Source organism: Cyprinodon tularosa, unplaced genomic scaffold (assembly GCF_016077235.1).
Source record: "Cyprinodon tularosa strain WSP-4 unplaced genomic scaffold, ASM1607723v1 ctg551, whole genome shotgun sequence".
Classification (NCBI taxonomy): Eukaryota; Metazoa; Chordata; class Actinopteri; order Cyprinodontiformes; family Cyprinodontidae; genus Cyprinodon; species Cyprinodon tularosa.
This window is the reverse complement of record NW_024039287.1, coordinates 1,400,979-1,418,142: the sequence shown is the minus strand read 5'-3', so window position 1 is coordinate 1,418,142 and position 17,164 is coordinate 1,400,979. Positions and strand designations below refer to the sequence as shown.

General features: G+C 38.2%; 1 protein-coding gene across 1 annotated transcript; it reads left to right on the top strand.

Annotated features, from left to right (window-relative positions):
- Positions 1–76: 76 nt before the first annotated feature.
- Positions 77–15,982, top strand: LOC119796515 (rootletin-like). Its single transcript, XM_038305111.1, has 18 exons — positions 77–212; positions 714–889; positions 1,140–1,274; positions 2,242–3,105; positions 4,231–4,710; positions 4,806–6,206; positions 6,364–6,426; positions 6,509–6,655; positions 8,982–9,098; positions 9,323–9,445; positions 9,528–9,584; positions 9,697–10,209; positions 11,867–12,097; positions 12,228–12,789; positions 13,651–13,781; positions 13,897–13,950; positions 14,032–14,206; positions 14,933–15,982. Exons 3-17 carry the CDS (start codon positions 1,212–1,214, stop codon positions 14,143–14,145), a joined length of 4,920 nt encoding a protein of 1,639 aa, XP_038161039.1. The 5' UTR covers positions 77–212; positions 714–889; positions 1,140–1,211; the 3' UTR covers positions 14,146–14,206; positions 14,933–15,982.
- Positions 15,983–17,164: the final 1,182 nt, after the last annotated feature.

Below are 17,164 nucleotides of genomic sequence, written 5' to 3'. Positions count from 1 at the left end.
CATGGAAGAATGGCCTCAGTGAAAAGAAGAAATGGAGGGAGGAGAAGTGAATGTTTATGAGGGGGGGCAGGCTGGGAGACGAATGGCTGTGGAGGATTCCTGTAATGAGTCTGTGGAGTTTCTATGGAAACCGGATTACAACTAAGTCCACATATAAAGACATGGAACTTACTGGAAGGATCTAACTTTAAGCAGTGGAAATAAAAATTCAGGTCTGTATAAAAGTTTGATCATTTTTAAACCTTTATTTCCCATTTTTGTAGAAATTTATTAACTTTTTTTTAAAGCTTTTATAGAACACAAGTTAAAATCTGTTATGTTTTAGAATGCTGTTCTTTGTACTTCTCTGATCTGTCGTCTACAATAAGTGAAGTATTAGTCAGATTTGCTAGGTTCCTTTGCAGTCCCAACCCACAGGTTCTGGTATTAACGGTGCAATGTGGTGATGATTGACTAGACTGAAGGTGGTCAAAGTTTTAGGGATGTATCCTGCAGAGTGGTACAGTAGGAGCTTTGGGAAAGAGGAGGTTTGGTAGGAGCTGAGGTAATCTGAGCGATACTTCTGCCCAACAACTTGCCAGCAAGCTGTTGACATGTTGAATAATAGATGAAGATATTCTAAATTTTCAGTTTGTCAGTTTTCATGTTGGACATAAAGCTTGTTATTAAACCCACAACAAAGAAAAAGCTCTTAAAAGTTTTTCTTTTCATAGCTCGTCCTGCAAATAAACTTTCGTCAGAGGATAGAGGCTGGTCTACGAAGGATCACATGACCTCAACGGGCAGAGCAGGTTCTAGAAGCAGCTCTGTTACAAGGATCTGACACGGACCTGTAGTTTGTGTATAACGGACAAGGAAGACCTGAAGCACAAAGCTTTTTAAGGAACAGGTGGGAACCCGCATGACATGGGATCCAGTAACACTACTGACTCCTGCTTCTTTATATGCTCACATTTAGCTGAGGAGATATCAGGTATCACAAATGGGTACCTAGAGTGTACGCTGTCATTTAAACGTAATGTGTTTGGCAGATTTTATCTAGATCTTTGTTCTTTTTTTAGAGCAGCTTTTAAATTTTTTGTCACTAAAAATTGTGAAAATTAAATCGAGTGCATTACTTTTTTTCAATACTTTATTAGAATCAGAGAGCTGCAGAATTACAAGAAGAGCCTGCTGCTTTATCTCTTAGCCTCTGCCTAAGAGCTCACAGCATGCAGCTCTCTCAGAGCCTGGACCAGAGACTCCACATGCTCAGACAGGAAGTCAGGACGATGGTGAGTGTGCTGGAAAAATCGAATTACAAATATTTGTAGCTTTTTCAATAAGTTGGTTTAGAATATTATTGGCAGGCTGGAACAGAATGTTTAAAAAGATATCATACATGGACAAAGCAGTATAATATGTCTTACATACATCATTCCTTGGAATTTAACTTGAAAAGGAAAAAAACAATTATTGTTGTGTTTTGATTAAGCTGCACTGATAGTTTTATTTTATTTTACTTATCTAAAGTTGCAATGCTTTGTGGGCTTTTGGTAAATTCTAGTTGATTTATTTGTGTGAATGTACAGCCCTTTTCAAGATTGTAGGAGACTGTTAATCCCATCAGGAGATGTCTGGAAAATTAATCTACTGCTTGTCATCAGTTTAAGTAGAATGAGGTTAATAAAAGAATAACAGCTGGAGGACATGAATAAGACAATGTCCTTTGCAGGAATGGCAGGTCATGGCCACTTTTTTTTTCTTTTTCTTTTTTTCTGGCTGTTTTCATTTTGTTTTTTCCCTTAAAACTTTGCATGTGGTCAGAGTGGCTGTTATTACTAACATCATGAGGTGATGCCTGGACACAATAGAGGCTGGTAGTCCATCTAATCCTGTTTTCAAACACAATTTAGAGCATTAAGTAGATATGAGGAGACAGGGGAGCTGTACATTGCTGCAGAAGGTCCTTATTTTCCATCCAAAAGACCAAATGTCTTCTCTTTTTTTGTAATAAGGAACAAAAAGAGGTCTGCCAGGCCACTCCTGTGAATGTCCCACACCAAACAATCAGAACGATATTATTAGGAAGATGCACAGATGAAAAAATACATTTTCCTTTTCTTTTTTTTAAATTACTTTCTGAAAGCCTAAACTTATATGGAAATGTATGAAAATCATTCAGTAACCATGTGCAGTTGAACTTTGCTGTGATTTCCCCCCCCCCCCACTAATTTTCCAACGTTTTCTGCTTCTACTCAGAGTCAGGAAAATGATCGAGAGGAGCAAGTCTGGAGAGACCGGCTACAGCGCTGTCAAAAGCAGCTAAAGGCTAAAGATGAGGAAATGAGTCGTCAGTCACAGTATTTTGAGAACTTTAAAGCTCAGCTTCAACAGAAACTCAGCCTGGCCAGAGACAGAGAGCAGAGTCTGCAGAAACGCATCTACAGTTTAGAAAAGCAGCTGCTCGACGTGACTGTCAGCTCTGCTACTGGAATGGCAACAATCACAGCTGTCAGAATTACTGCTGGGACTGTAATATACAGCGATGAAATTGACAGGTTAGCGTCTCTGAGAGGGGAGGGGGAGGGCGAGGAGGAGAACAAGGACAACAGGAGGAAGCGGTGGCAGCCAAATGTTCCAGCTGTGATCAGAGAGAGGCCACGGTTTGATGAGGGTAAAACAGAATCAGACACAGAGGAAGGAAGAGACAAAGAACCAAACATTTCTTCAAACGAGACCAGACTGCAAAATTTCATCTGCAGTTTGCAGGAGGATCTCAAGGTGCTGCTGGAGAGAGAGGAAGCAGGGACAACTGAGCGGGGAAAACTGTTAGAGGAGCTCCAGGAGGCTCATGAAAATGGCCAGTTCTTGGGCTGCAAAGTGGAAGAGCTGAAGGCAGAGCTGCTTCAACTGAGACAGTCAGAGAGCTCATTGACTGAGGAGATTAAAAAACTGAGAGAGGAAAACCAGAGTCTTCAGCAGATGCTTAGGGATGCAGCTAACCCCACACCTCCTCACTCATCTCTAAAACCTGAGGCACCATGCTTGATTTCAAATGCAGATTTCCTTCCCTGCAGCCCAGATACAGAAATCAGACAGTCCTTAGCAGGAACCCTGGGAAAGGTGTGTAAGCAAAAACTTTATCATTATAACCAGGCCTTAATACTTATTTTTGTTTATCTCAGAATTTTTCTTAAAAGCATAATGCAGAAAGTGATACAGAAAGGAAGTGCTTGAAATAATCTGAAAGAAAATCCTACAAATTATTCCTCATATATTTACTTATAGCTTTGACAGTTTTAGACACTCCTGACAATGAAAGCTAATCAGGGCTCGCTATTTACTGCTTTTATCTAACAAAAAGAATGTGGTCCATTTAGTGTCTGTAATCAAATCATCTAATGTAATTTATCAAAGAAAACCAAACATTCTTGACCTGCATAAGTAAAAATAACAAAAGCATACAAACAATGAGTCCATTAGTTTCCTGACACTCGAAGCTCCAGTCTCCCCATAGAGAAATGATTTTCTGTTACATCAGAAATACCTATAATTTTTCTTATATACCCAAAACAAATACAGCCGAAACCATTTGTTCACATATTTAGAGCTAAAAAGTCATTCTTTTGAACTGTGCATGTTTGTGAAAGTTGCATTTTAGCACATTTTTGATAAATTCATTAACTTTTGAGAAACATTTGCCACAGATCGATTTAAAGAGAATTAACAGGATTAATAGTAGAAATCTATCATTTACAAAATATATGCTTTTGTTGCCCAACTGTGAAGTGATTCTTACAGACCTGAAAGAAGTCGATCAAAGTAACTGGTGTTGGTTGGTAGACTAAAATAGATTTTTACTTCCTTTATTAAAAAAAAAAAAAAAGTGTGTGTGTGTGTATGTATGTATATATATGTATGTGTGTATGTATGTATATATATATATATATATATATATATATATATATATATATATATATATATATATATATATATATACACACTTTTTTTTAGATAGATAGATAGATTTGAGTCATTTATGGTCATATTGATCAACTGAATTAATTTAATATTTACATGACAGACATGTAAATATTCAATTGAATTTTAAGCATTACAGATCTACTTTTCTATTATAGTATAACAATATTCACTGTTTAATATTTCTCAACTGCTAACTAGATTGTAAGCAATTGTTTGCATCCATTTAACTTTTAGTATTTGTTGATATTTGTTTGATTTTTGTAGGTGCAGCTAAATGCAGATGAGAAAATCTGTCAGCCTGCTTTGTCTACAATTCCACCCATTGACCATCGGGGTGCAGCAGAGCTCAAGCTGAACAACAGAGAGAATCGTTTTCCCCCAGCCAGTTCAAAAGCGCCAAACCAAAATCCTCTCAACCTCTTTGACCAAATTGGCTCCAAAGCTCATCCAGAGTTCCAGTCACTTTCTTTTTCCACAGAGTCTCTTTCTCAGCCTAAACTGGGAAGCATGGAGGAAAATCCTAGTGAGGAATCTGATGCCCTGAGGGCAGCCTTTCAAAGCCTGGGCTTTGGTGATGATTTGCAAGCTCTTAAAGAACAACGTGACAAACTGGAGATTGAACTTCAGCGCACAACAGCAGAGCTACAGGCAAAAGTTCAGGAGAACGCTGACTTAAAGTTACTGCTCAGGAGGGAAGATAAACAACAACAGAGTGAAAAAGAGCAGAGCTCATCAAAAAATAAGGTATTTCATGTGTCTTTTCTCACTAAAAGGTTTAACTCTACCTTCAATGTACTTCATTATCAAATTTTTTTTTTTTTGATTTCTATGTTTTGTAGATTACCACCCAATCCTCTTGTAAAAGTGATCATCATCCTCAATTATATTCTTCCAATGATGATGCAGCATTTGACCTTGCTCAGACTGAGCTCATCCAAGCCCTTAACCAGGAAAACCGGGCTTTGGCGGACAGAATCCAAGAGCTGCGGGCTCACATTGAACTCAGAGAAGAAGAGATAAAGAAGGAGCAAACTGCCCTGAGGGGACATGTCTGTAGGCTGGAAGAGGACTGTGTCAGGCTGGAGCAGGAGAACCAGGAGCAACTTGGTTTGATCTCAGAACTCACCAGGAAGACCGAGGATGATCTGAATACTATCATGGAGCTTCAGCAAAAGTTAGAAGAGAGCAGAGAGGAACCAAGGACTCTGGGGAAAAGTGAACACCAGGCTGGAATAGTGCACGAATTTCAAGAAGAATATGTGGAGAGTTTAGTTGACGGTTTTCTTAAAGCAGATGAAAAAGCCCAGTTGATTTTCAGTCAGACAGCTGACAGTGTGACCACAGCCTCCTTGTCTGGTTGTCAGGAAAATGTTCAGCATGACTCATTGCAAAATTTCTCTCAGAAAAGTCTGTATGTTGGTCCTCTGACAGATGAAGTAACCCAGCTCAACACGTCAATCCAAAGCCTCAAAACCCAACAAAAAGAGCTGACAGCCAACATCAGTTCTCTCAGAGAAGAGCAGAAAGAAGTCGCTCTGTCGGTCCAAAGACAAACGGAAGAAAAACAGCAGTTAACTCGCTCAGTATGGGCACTGAAGGAGCAGAAAGATTGCATCTTTCAGTCTCTGCATAACCTAAAACAAGAGAAAGAGCAGCTGAACAGGGCCGTCTGCAGTTTGAAGGATGAGAGGGATCAGTGTTTAAGGTCCATCAGTGGTGTAAATGGAGAGAAAGAGGAGCTAGCTCTGTCTTTATCAGCTCTCCAAAGAGACAAAGATTTGATAAAAGAATTTATTTCAAGTGTTGAAGAAGAGAGAGATCGGATCATGAAGTCTCTGCAGAGTTTACAGACGGAGAGCGACCAGTTAAGCCAAACTGTTCTTCATTTGAAAAAACAACGAGACCAGCTAACCGATTCCCTCAAAGGTCTCAGAGAACAGAGAGACCAGGAGCAGCTAACTCACTCTTTAAAAAATGAGCGTGACCAGCTGACAATGACTGTCAGCAGTTTGAAAGAAGAAGAGGAAAAGCTGCAGCAATCAATCATCTGCTTAAAGCAAGAACAAAGCAGCATAAAGCAAATCATTTTAGATTTAAAAGAGGAGAGATACAGCCTTCAAACAGCAAAAGAGATCAACCAGAAGCTGAATCTAAGGAGGGAGGATATGACAAACAGAACTGGGGAAACAGAAGATGCTCCAAGATGTGAGATCAGTGAAAACAGTGGAAAGTCTGAACAGGTATCAAGGTCATATTTAGTCATGTCCACCCGTCCATTTTATCTATTATTATTCGTATGTCATTCTGTAGAGCATCATATTATTTCAAACTAATGACTCTGTTCTCACTCCACCTGTTTTTAACGGATGATCTGTGGAATCTGACCTGATGAGGAAGATTGAGGCTTTGAGAGCTGAATTAATTAGGTCAAGAGAGGAAGCGGAAAAGAGTCATGTAGAGGTGAGCACAAGCTGCTTCTCCTTTCTAATGGGAAGAGTTGTTAATACATGGATGGTCATTATTGTCTGTCTCCTACTTGCAGATCAGTAAAGTAAACATTGAGTTGTCTCAGGCAGAGGCCAGGTGTGAAGTGGCAGAAAAAAAGGCAGCTGAGCTGGTGATGAGACTGACAGAATCAGCCACTGAGAGGGAAGACATCATGAAGGAATATGAGGTCAAAGCAAAGCAGGTACTTAATCAAATGCTGGGTTATTTTAACCTTGTTCCCCAAAAGCTCTAAAACTATCTAATCTTTTTATTTGATCTAATAATTTTTAATAACATTGCATTAGGAGTCCCAAAGATGAACCTTCCTTATAAAAAACAAAACTCCAGCTTTATGTTGACTGTAACTAAGGACACAAAGAAAGAATTTCTGTACTATAGTTAAATCTATATACACTTCTTAAAGGAATAGTACACCCAAAACATGATTAGCCTTCATTTTCTACTCACCCCCATGCTGAACAACACTCTGGAGTACTTTTTTGATATCTCAAATGCATCTGGAGATCTGGGAGGCTTCTTGCTGTCTGCTGACATTCAAATAATGGAGGTCTATGGTGACTGAGGCAGAAAGGTCCACAAAAGTCCACAAAAAATGTGTCAATATTCCTCCATACTGCCCGTCCAATGTATTCCAAGTGTCCTGAGTGGGTAGCGTCCATAATTTACTCAAAACAAAGTCATTTAGAATGTTTTTAGAGCATAAACAGTAGTGTATAGGATTTCCTAAAAGCACGCGCCTGCGAGTTCACGAGCCTACGGAAACTGCGGCAGACCAAACCAGATGAAAGTGCGCATTCAGCGTCTGCTCTGCCGATAATGCAAGCGTAGAAGAAGAAATGTGCTGTTTACCTGTGCAAAGAAAGAAACAACGAAAGAAAAATGTCGGAGGACTTCATTGTTGAGGAAGAGCATGAGTTCTTTGCCGAGCTGAATGCGCACTTTCATCTGGTTTGGTCTGCCACGGTTTCCGTAGACTCGTGAACTCGCAGGCGCATGCTTTCAGGAAATCCTATACACTACTGTTTATGCTCTAAAAACATTCTAAATGACTTCGTTTCGAGTAAATTATGGACGCTACCCACTCAGGACACTTGGAATACATTGGACGAGCAGTATGGAGGAATATTGACACGTTTTTTGTGGACTTTTATGGACCTTTCTGCCTCGGGCGCTGGGCACCTCCATTATTTGAATGTCAGCAGACAGCAAGAAGCCTCCCAGATCTCCAGATGCATTTGAGATATCAAAAAAGTACTCCAGAGTGTTGTTCAGCATGGGGGTGAGTAGAAAATGAAGGCTAATCATGTTTTGGGTGTACTATTCCTTTAAGATCGCTTTTATCAAATCAAACTGTTATCGTTCTTCAAACTTAATCCTTTTGTCAGTTGTATGTAAAACTTCATGGTCAATGTTCAGCTACTCTGCTTATCTACAAATCTTTATTGATATGCAAATATTTTCCAAGAAGATATCCTGAGCTAAGATCAGTTTTCTTTCTTTTTTTACAAGAAATGACATCAATCAATTTGAGATGCCTGATCTGAAAATTAAAAATACCTTAAACTGTTTACAGCAGCTATGTTTAATCCCAACATCTATTCATTTCTGGATTATTTTTTTTTTGAGTCCATCATTTCTTAACATCATGTACTCTGAACCCTGTAATCAGGGTTTCTGTGGGTCATTAAAAATCATGAAATGTCATTAAAAGCCGTATGTTTAGAAAAAGCTAGAGAATGGGGGGAAAAAGGACAATTTCAACAAAAGTGGCTGGAAAACGAGGAATTCCAGACATGGCTGCAGCCTGTTGACGGGTACCTGTTGGTGGCATTAAAATTATTTATAAGAGCATTAAAAAGCATTAAGTTGGAGTTATTAATTCCTTTATAATCCCCGGTAATGTTGGTCAGCAGGCCACAGCTTGCTTTACCACTATGGCTTTTATAGAGTCTTTACTTCTTGTCTTTAAAGGTCATATTGCTACTGTTTTATTTAAAAACAACTAAAAAAAAAGTCTCTGTATTTCTTTTTCTGGAGGCTGCATGGGGGCTGCTGCTGTTGCGCATTGTTGACGACTTATTCCTGGGGCGTCTGGCTGCTTTGAGGAGGCAGTGTCCTCCTGTCCTTTGCTGGGTGGCAGGCTTTTTTCTACTTGCAGCGCTGCACCTCCATGTGACAAACTCACTAATACATTCCCACTAAACATAAACACACCTAGCTTTACACATACACTCACACACAAAGAATCAAATCTACATGGTTGAAGGTCAAACAAACACAGGTTACTATTATATCCATGAGGCCTGCCTACTAGATGCTGGACAGAATCTGGATTTAATAAAGTCAATCGTGTCGTTAGGATACCATCGGAAGATATTCTCTCCTGTATGAGTCTATTATATTCCTTAAAAGCATTTATGAACATAACTGGATCTCCCTTTTTCCATTCAAGCTCAGATAAACTGCTTTTCTGCATTAGGTCTGACTGCTGGTTTCGTCTGCTGCAGGTGAAGGAGCTGCAGAATAAACTGATGACCCTGCTCAGGGAGAAGACTGATGCTCTGTCTTTGAAGGCACAATCAGAGGAGCAATATAACATCCTTTCTGCACAGCTCAAAGCTAAGGCACGGTTGTTTGTTTTTCTTTATGTCTCAGCATTCATTCACGAGAACATTTATTTAAGTAACAACCAGCCTGTGAAAATGTAAGGCTTATAGAGTGTTGCTGCATAGACATATAACAAGATGATATTGACATTTCTCATTTGATCACGTTCATTGCTCTTTGGCTGTTTAAAGTAGTCCCATTAATTTGTCCTTGATGTGAAGTATGTGTGTAACCCCCACAGACTGTCGCTCTGGAGGAGCTCAACTCGGAGTACATTGCTCTGAAACGAGGGCAGGGCAGCAGGGATGATCAGTCCGCTGCAATCTGCTCCCTCAGAGCACGCTACAGTGACATCAGAGCTAAGGTGAGTTACCAGCCAGCTTTTTGTTTGAGGCTCAGTCTTAATTTGTTGACTGAAAATTTCATGCATTTGTTTTTATTTGCAGTATGATCTACTTCTTAAAAGAAAAGGCCAAACTGATCTGGATGTTGCTCCCTTAAAGGTGAAGATATGAACATGTCTGTCTTGAATAGTTTTTCACGGTTACTGTTTTTGCTGCTGAACAGCTCTCTGTAGTTGATTTTTGCTTACAGACTTTTTTTCCCCAATAACAGGCCAAGCTGTCCTGCCTGGTGGTGAAGTGTCAGGAGAGAAACAGCTTGTTAGCTGAGATGATGAAGTCCATGCACAGGCGAGGCTGTTTAGAGCCCAGGCTGACGCAGCAGGCTGAGCATCTGCTCAGTGATGCTGCTCTGCAGGAATACACTGCTGCGTTCTCACCAAAAAGCAAAACCCAACTTAATGACTTTACCCGAGATTTTTTTTCAGTTTTTCAAGGCTGCAATAGTGGTTTCATGCCTGATCCAACCGGCCCAGTTGAATCAAGCTGTTTGATTAAGCATCCAGAAGAGGTCTCACCAGTACCTGGAGCTCAGTTTGGTAAAAGTGAAAAGTGCTCTTTGATGTTTGGCAGGGAGACTACAACAAATCCTCAAGACTGCTTTAAAGATGCACATGCAGCAGCAGAAACGCTGAAGGAGAACGGCTCAGTTTCCACATCCCCTTCAAGTAGTATAATGTCCCCTGCTGTCCCATTAAAGGAGAAAATGTTCACTAACCGTCTGCAGGTGAGGAAATATAGAAAACTGTACTGGGTAACAGTTAAAAATGCTTAATAGATCGAAACTATAATACATTCTAGCAAGTGGTTAAAACAAAGATGATTCACAGCAACAGTCCAAAAGGGGATAACATTTAGGGAGATAATTCTGAGGACCAGCGTTACGTTATCCAAATTAGATTAAAGCAAGCCCTAAAATAGCAGCCCTGTTATACCAAGGTCAAGTACCTTCAAATAACCCAGGTAATTCAACCAGCTAGCTAAGATCTGTTTTGTTCAATTTTTTAGGTTTTTCATTTATTTAAAATAAAAAAAGAAAATCTATTGAGGTTCTTAAAATTGTCATCAGCTTTAAAAACATCTGAAAACATTTTTAGATGAACCCCATGTCCTTTCTGTTCTGCTTCATGTTACATCCCCTAAATATTTCAACCAGTGGATTGTAGGAATTAGCCTAAACAACCACTGATGGAACCAATTATGTTTCTAATCAAAGTTTTTTGTAACTTGCAAGCAAAATGAATGTTTTATACCTTTATTTGTGATTATTATAGAAAAAAATAGAATTTCGACAGCAAATTATAATCACCTCATTTATTTTAAAGACAGGATTTACCTGGAATTAAAACACCCTAATTGCTTTTCAAGCTTAATAAATCTTGTGACTCTCTTTACACATAAGAAAAAGGAAAAAAAACAAGGTCTAGATTTTAGGTACACCTAAATGTATTCCTTATCTATACGCACTTTAACAATAACCAGCTGCATTTCTATTTAGGTGAAATAAAAAAGGCTCCTCATATACAAACATTAGGTTTTTCTAATCTTTCTCTGCAGGGACGGCCTTAAGTTGTCAGTAAACATAAACATTCTTCTGCCGGGGACCTTGTTTGTAGAAACTGGACACTGGTTTGCTCCAGTGCTATTTGTTTTCATACATGTTATTGATAATTTAGTGCATAACTTATTTTTCTCTGGTTCCTCTTGTGGTAACAAAATATCAAGATAATTGTTCTGCTTGCCTATACATTTGTTTTCAAGTTTCTCATACATAGCTGTTGGTTAAGCCTCAGCTGCCTTTAAAAAAAAAGATGGACACGGACACTATAAAAAACTGAAATCGAAAAAATTATTTTTCTCTTAAAATAAGTGCATTTGTTCTTGAATTGAGGATGTACAGTAAGTGAGACACTTTGCCAATAGAACAAGGCAATTTACATTTAAATAAAGAAAAAAACAATTGCGTTGTCTTTGGTGCACATTATTTAATTATCCTTTTTTAAGAGTAAAAATAATAATTCCATTTGCAATCATGTTATTTACCTACTCAAACTAAGGGTAAATACACTTAACTTAAGAAATGTTGACTTATTTCTGGATCGTTTTCGCAGTGGAGAACCAGTGATGTATAGAGAACATGATAAATAAATGGGATTAAATACAAATAGTCAATTACTCAAACAAATGCTGCATTTGATACAAAACAGCAGATATAAGTAACTTGGCTCAGGTATAAATGGAAGATACAATCACATTTTAATAAACTCTTACTATTTGTTCTACTATAAGGTTTTTATAACAAACTTCTTTAATCATTTTTAACATGAACTTCAAATGAGAAATTGTAGTAAATCTAACACAGCACTCTATCAATCCCTGCTTAGCTTTCTTCTACCACTGGATCACTCCAGGCAACCTGCTGGCCAGCGGAAATTGACTCTGTTCATTTAAAGATGAAAGAGAAATGCTCAAACCCAGCTGAGTTTGGGGAACTGTCTCAAAGTCCTACAGCGGTCTCTAGCAAACAAGTCAGTCCAAGCAGGAGACTGAGCAGTCCTGAGAAGATTCTCAACCTGCAAGAAGAATTGCAGAGGACTCTAATGGACATCTCTCAGGTACCCTCAGGCATAAATGTTGGATAGGATACTAAAGTATTTTTGGAACTCTTCACTTTTAGTCTTTTTATTGAAAAGTTAAATAATTGTTTAAGCTGATTTGTCTATTGTTGTTTGTCTTCTCTCAAAGGCGCCGGAGAGCAGAGGAAGAGGAAAGGAACCTCGGCGAAAACTCTCACTTTCAGACACTACAGAACGAGACTATCCCAAAACAACTGGACAAAACTTTTCTGTCATTGTTCAACGTCCTGACTCTCTTCCACTCTCAAATTTTTCTTCTGCCACTAAACATAACCCAGCCCTAACTACTAAAACTAACACCTCTAACAAGTCACCAACTCTTTTTAATGCAGTTTCTTCTCGGTCTGCCAATGCCAAATTAACTCCAAGCATAATCACTTCCTGTCACCTTAAATCAGACGGATCCTCAGAACTTTTAACCTCTTCTGATTCTTCTTTAAACTCTGCAATTCACAGAAAAGACAGCTCCATCTGTAGTGAAGAGAACAAGCTAACAACACACAAAAAGCAGGGAAAGAAAAGCCCCACCATGCTTAATGTATCAGATGAAACAAACACAGAGACATTTCATAGTTTCTGTAGTGAATCTGTTGGTTTTTCTTCTGGGAGATCTCACAAGGCTGCTGCAGATTCCACTGCTTTGTTGGAAAATACTTCAAGAGACAGACCAGGTAATGAGCAAATACAATAATTCAGGATTATTCAGCTTCATGTTTTTTTTTTTTTTTTGTTTTTTTTGGCCAAAGAAAGTTATGGGTTGTAAGGGTTTCCTGAAAGACTGATTCTACTCACTTTCAGGAACCTATTTCACGTCAAATTTACGGTTTGTTTGTTTTTTTCGTCCATTTTTTAATGATTTTTGAGACAGACAAATAATCCCAACATGATTTAATTTATTGTAAAAGTGAAATTTGACCGAGCTACATGGCATTTACGTATAGGTGCAAATGGACTATTTGCTTTCGAGGGAATTATACAAATCTTGAACACTCCTATGTTCCAGTAATTGGTTTCAGTAGAATTGAGAAACCAATTACATTAAGAATACATTCAAATCCTCCTGATATCCCTGTTGCCATGTTTGCTCCTCCTACTCCAATACAACAGGGGAAGAAACTTTGTTTATACATACATGTTTTTATGTAATTTTAAGTTTGTCAATGATGTACTATTCAGATGTACTCTGAGATGGAGTAGATGTTGCACTGTTATACAGCACTATATTAGTTTTCTTTGCATATTGCTGTGATACGTTTACACCTCCCAATATACCCTTTCCTCTGTGCCTTTCTGTTAAATGGATGAAAATGCAGCAGCACACTCCAGTGCCCATTCTAGTTTAGTGTTCCCTATTTATTGCCTGCACAACACACTGCTGTATACGATTATTATGTTTTAATGCATCATTTGGGCCTATTAACTCTCTCTGAATATACTGTGTTGTGTTTTGTTTCTTTGGTTAGAATTTGAAATATGAAAATAGCTTGTCCTTCTCCAGAAAAGAAATAAAATAATAATCTAACTCTATTTAGGAGCTCCAGCGGAGGTTCGCTCTGTTGAGGTCATTAAAAGAGTGGGACAGAGCAGCCTTCTGATTGGCTGGGAGCGGCCGCCTCTCGACGAGCTCGGCTGCAGCAATGCCACATTTGTATATGGATACAGGGTAGGTGGAAGAAATATGTTCCCTAGATTTGCAGATTTTCTTTTACTTTATTGCCTTTTTCGGGGGAGGGGTTATTTATTGTGTAAAAGTACAGCATTTCCTTTTAAACCTTCAGGTTTTTGTAAACAAGGAATTCCACAAATCCGTCATGAGCTCCGCGTGTACTAAGGTAAAAGCCCTTTTTCCAATTTACATAACTTTTTTACCTAAAAGAAATACTTATGGATAGTATGTGTTATTTTTGTTTCAGTGTATTCTGGAGAACATCGACCTAAGTGTCCCTGTCCACATTGGTGTCCAGACTTTGGGCTCTAATGGACTCTGTTCTGACAGTGTCTACACCATTTATGCCAATGGAGAATAATAAGCAACCCTGGCTCTAGCAGCTAGACTTCATCAGACCTCTCAGTGGGAAAGAACTGCAGGTAATACTGTTAGATATGTGCTGTCTGTTTGGTTTTGTATCTCGTGTGTTTCAGATTGTTGTGCATCTGCTGCAATGGAGCACATTCTCCACAGAAACTGATGGTTTGGCTTATTTGATCATTTGATGCTCAATATACAGAAAACTAACACGTCTGTCAGTAAAAACATAAACCTGCTACTAATACTCAATACCAACTACTGCTTTGATACACATCCGACCAGAGAAGCAGACTGAGTTCAGCTAAAAAAGGATTGTCACAGGAAGCTAAGCAGTGGTTTTTCCACCTATAAATCCTTCCACATTACTTTCTGAGTCTCCTTCCTATGATGACCCAATCCCCAATAAGTTGGCACTTTTTGTAATGAAATGCAGACTGAACTGTGTCAAGATTAACAGATTTAACATATCTGAGTTGAGCCCACTAAACCTTTAGCTGGGGCAGCTTGATGTAGGCCACACTTTTCATTTTGAAAAAAAACATTTGTTCTCTTTTCAAATGAGAATTATTTGCAACTTTTAAGAAAATCCTAATCAAATATATAAATGTTTACGGTTGTAGTGAGAAAAGGTTTATGCAGGTGTCAATACTTGGAGGATGCTGTAAATTTAGTCTGATTAGAATCTTCCCGTTGTTTTCAGTGTACCAATAAAAGCAAACTCTTGGTCATTTCAAACCAGACTGTAACAGTCTCTGCCTTTTGTCCTGTGTTTGTTTCACCTGCAGAGCAAAGCCGTCTAAAGCCACAGTCAACTGCACGGACATCCAACCCCAACCTTAGCTGAGCAAACTCTGGGACAATCCTGCCAACCAGTCTGGAAAAAGAAAAATAGTTTTTAACATGGAGCAACCTTAAGCAGACATTTAAACCTCAAAACCTTCACATGAAGATGTCAAAGGAAATTAGCTCTCTGCTTCTGCAATCACAGGTCATTTCCTGTTTAAAAAAATGCTTATTTCTCGTTGGAGTAACTTTGCGTTTCACCTGCCGAACTTCTAGATGTGGTGTTTTCAGCACATTGAGACAGTCAGCCGTAATCACCGTTAAATGAGTAAATATATCTTTATCTCAAAGCCAAGAAATGTTAAGATAAAAAGGCATCATTGACACGGAAGTATATTGACTTATCTTCATGGATATGTTAGTGATGTCTGTATTATACTGTGTGGACAACATGCTTCATCAAGGAGCTCTACCGCTGCCTCTCTGGACTCTACACGTTTAGCATCCAGCTAAAGGAACATTTCATTCCTTTGAACTGAAAACAGGTCAGACCTGATGGTCACACTACTTGATTTTTATACATGAAGCCAAATATGTTGAAATGACGATTCACTCCAAAGACTTGTCTGTTCCCCTCCTCTCACATGTCTACAGAACTTCTTTTACCGCAGAAGATTAAATTACATTCAAATAAAAAAATGCACAAAGGGATTATTTAGATCTTGCAGAAGAAATTTTAACAATGAGATAATCACTAATATTTTTTCTAAAGAATATTATAAAAAAAAAAAGATTATGCGAATATAATTTACCTCACACTGTATCTGTTTTTGTATCAGTGACACTTCATACTTAGTGTTTGCACTCAGATTATTTTCCTTTATTTTGATAAATGTTCACAGCACACATAGTAAATTGTTTTGCTACAGGCTCTAAATATGTGTGTAGAGTGATCTTGGTGCAAAAAAAGGTATTTTTCTATCAGTTATTGATGTTGACTTCCCACTGATTCATTCTTATTGTACCAAGAATAAATATTTATAAGATACTAATATTAAGGTGTGTGTGTCTCTTTATGTGCCATAAAAAGCCGCGTTTCATATTTAAAAAATAATATGATAGTCCAGGGAAAGAAAGCATATTTTCCTTTTATATCTACAATGAAATGTATTGCTGCTAAATATGGAAAACTCTTCTACTGTACACTAGAGGGCAGTCACTAGATGTATGTTTATATGATTAGGAAAGTCAAATCTGACAGGTGTTCTTCATAGAGATTTTCTTCAAGCATGCATCTGAAAACATTGCATTAAACATTACAAGAATATATCTTCATTTAGGACCAACCAGACACAACAGCAAAATCAGTGAAAGAATAAGAAGCACAAGCAGCAAAAAAAGAGCTTATTAATCACCTGCTGTGCTCGACAGCTTTGAGAGCTCCTCTGAGATCGTTATTGCTGGAGCTCAGCAGAAAGAATGAGCCTACGGCAGAAGAGGGAGAGAGAGTATGTGAAAACATAGGTGTGTAATTTACAGATTCAAGAAGGCTGTAGAGTAAATTTACTTTACAAAGTATAAATTGAATGTTAGTCTTGTTGATAAATCCAACTGCAGCACGACAAGTATTTTGATTAGTTATGTTTGAAAGAGATAAAGTACCCCATAGTGATTTTAAAAATACTTCAGTAATCATTTCAAATTCTCAGATTATTACTTTTATTCTCTGCATCTAAATAGGGATTCAGCTTGCATTTTATGTATTAAAAGGCAAAAAATACAAGCTTAAAGGTTTTTATGCATGTGTATTGAAAGATTGTGGTTGAAAGCTTAACTGAGCTTTTTCTCTAGATGTTCTGGTTGCCACCCACTTTCTATAAAATGTGTTTTCAATTAAATTCCGTTTTAATTACATTGCAACAATCCCTAATAAATATCACCTCTAGCCAATTTACAGAGACAATCCAATCATACAGACAAATAGGAAAAAGGGTTCCATCTAAGGATACCCCGCCGATTGCACTAAATCATTATAATTTGCTACTCCTGGATGAGCATGTAGCAACAGCACACATTTGCTTCCATTGTGTTGTTCACCTTTTAGCAGAAATCCCCAAACCGAGCATGGATGAAGCGACAGTGGAGAGCAAAAATATACAGTACATATACAGCACACGGGATTAAACAAACCTCTACCAGAACCAGGCTCCTTGTTAGCAACTTCTGGCTGAGGT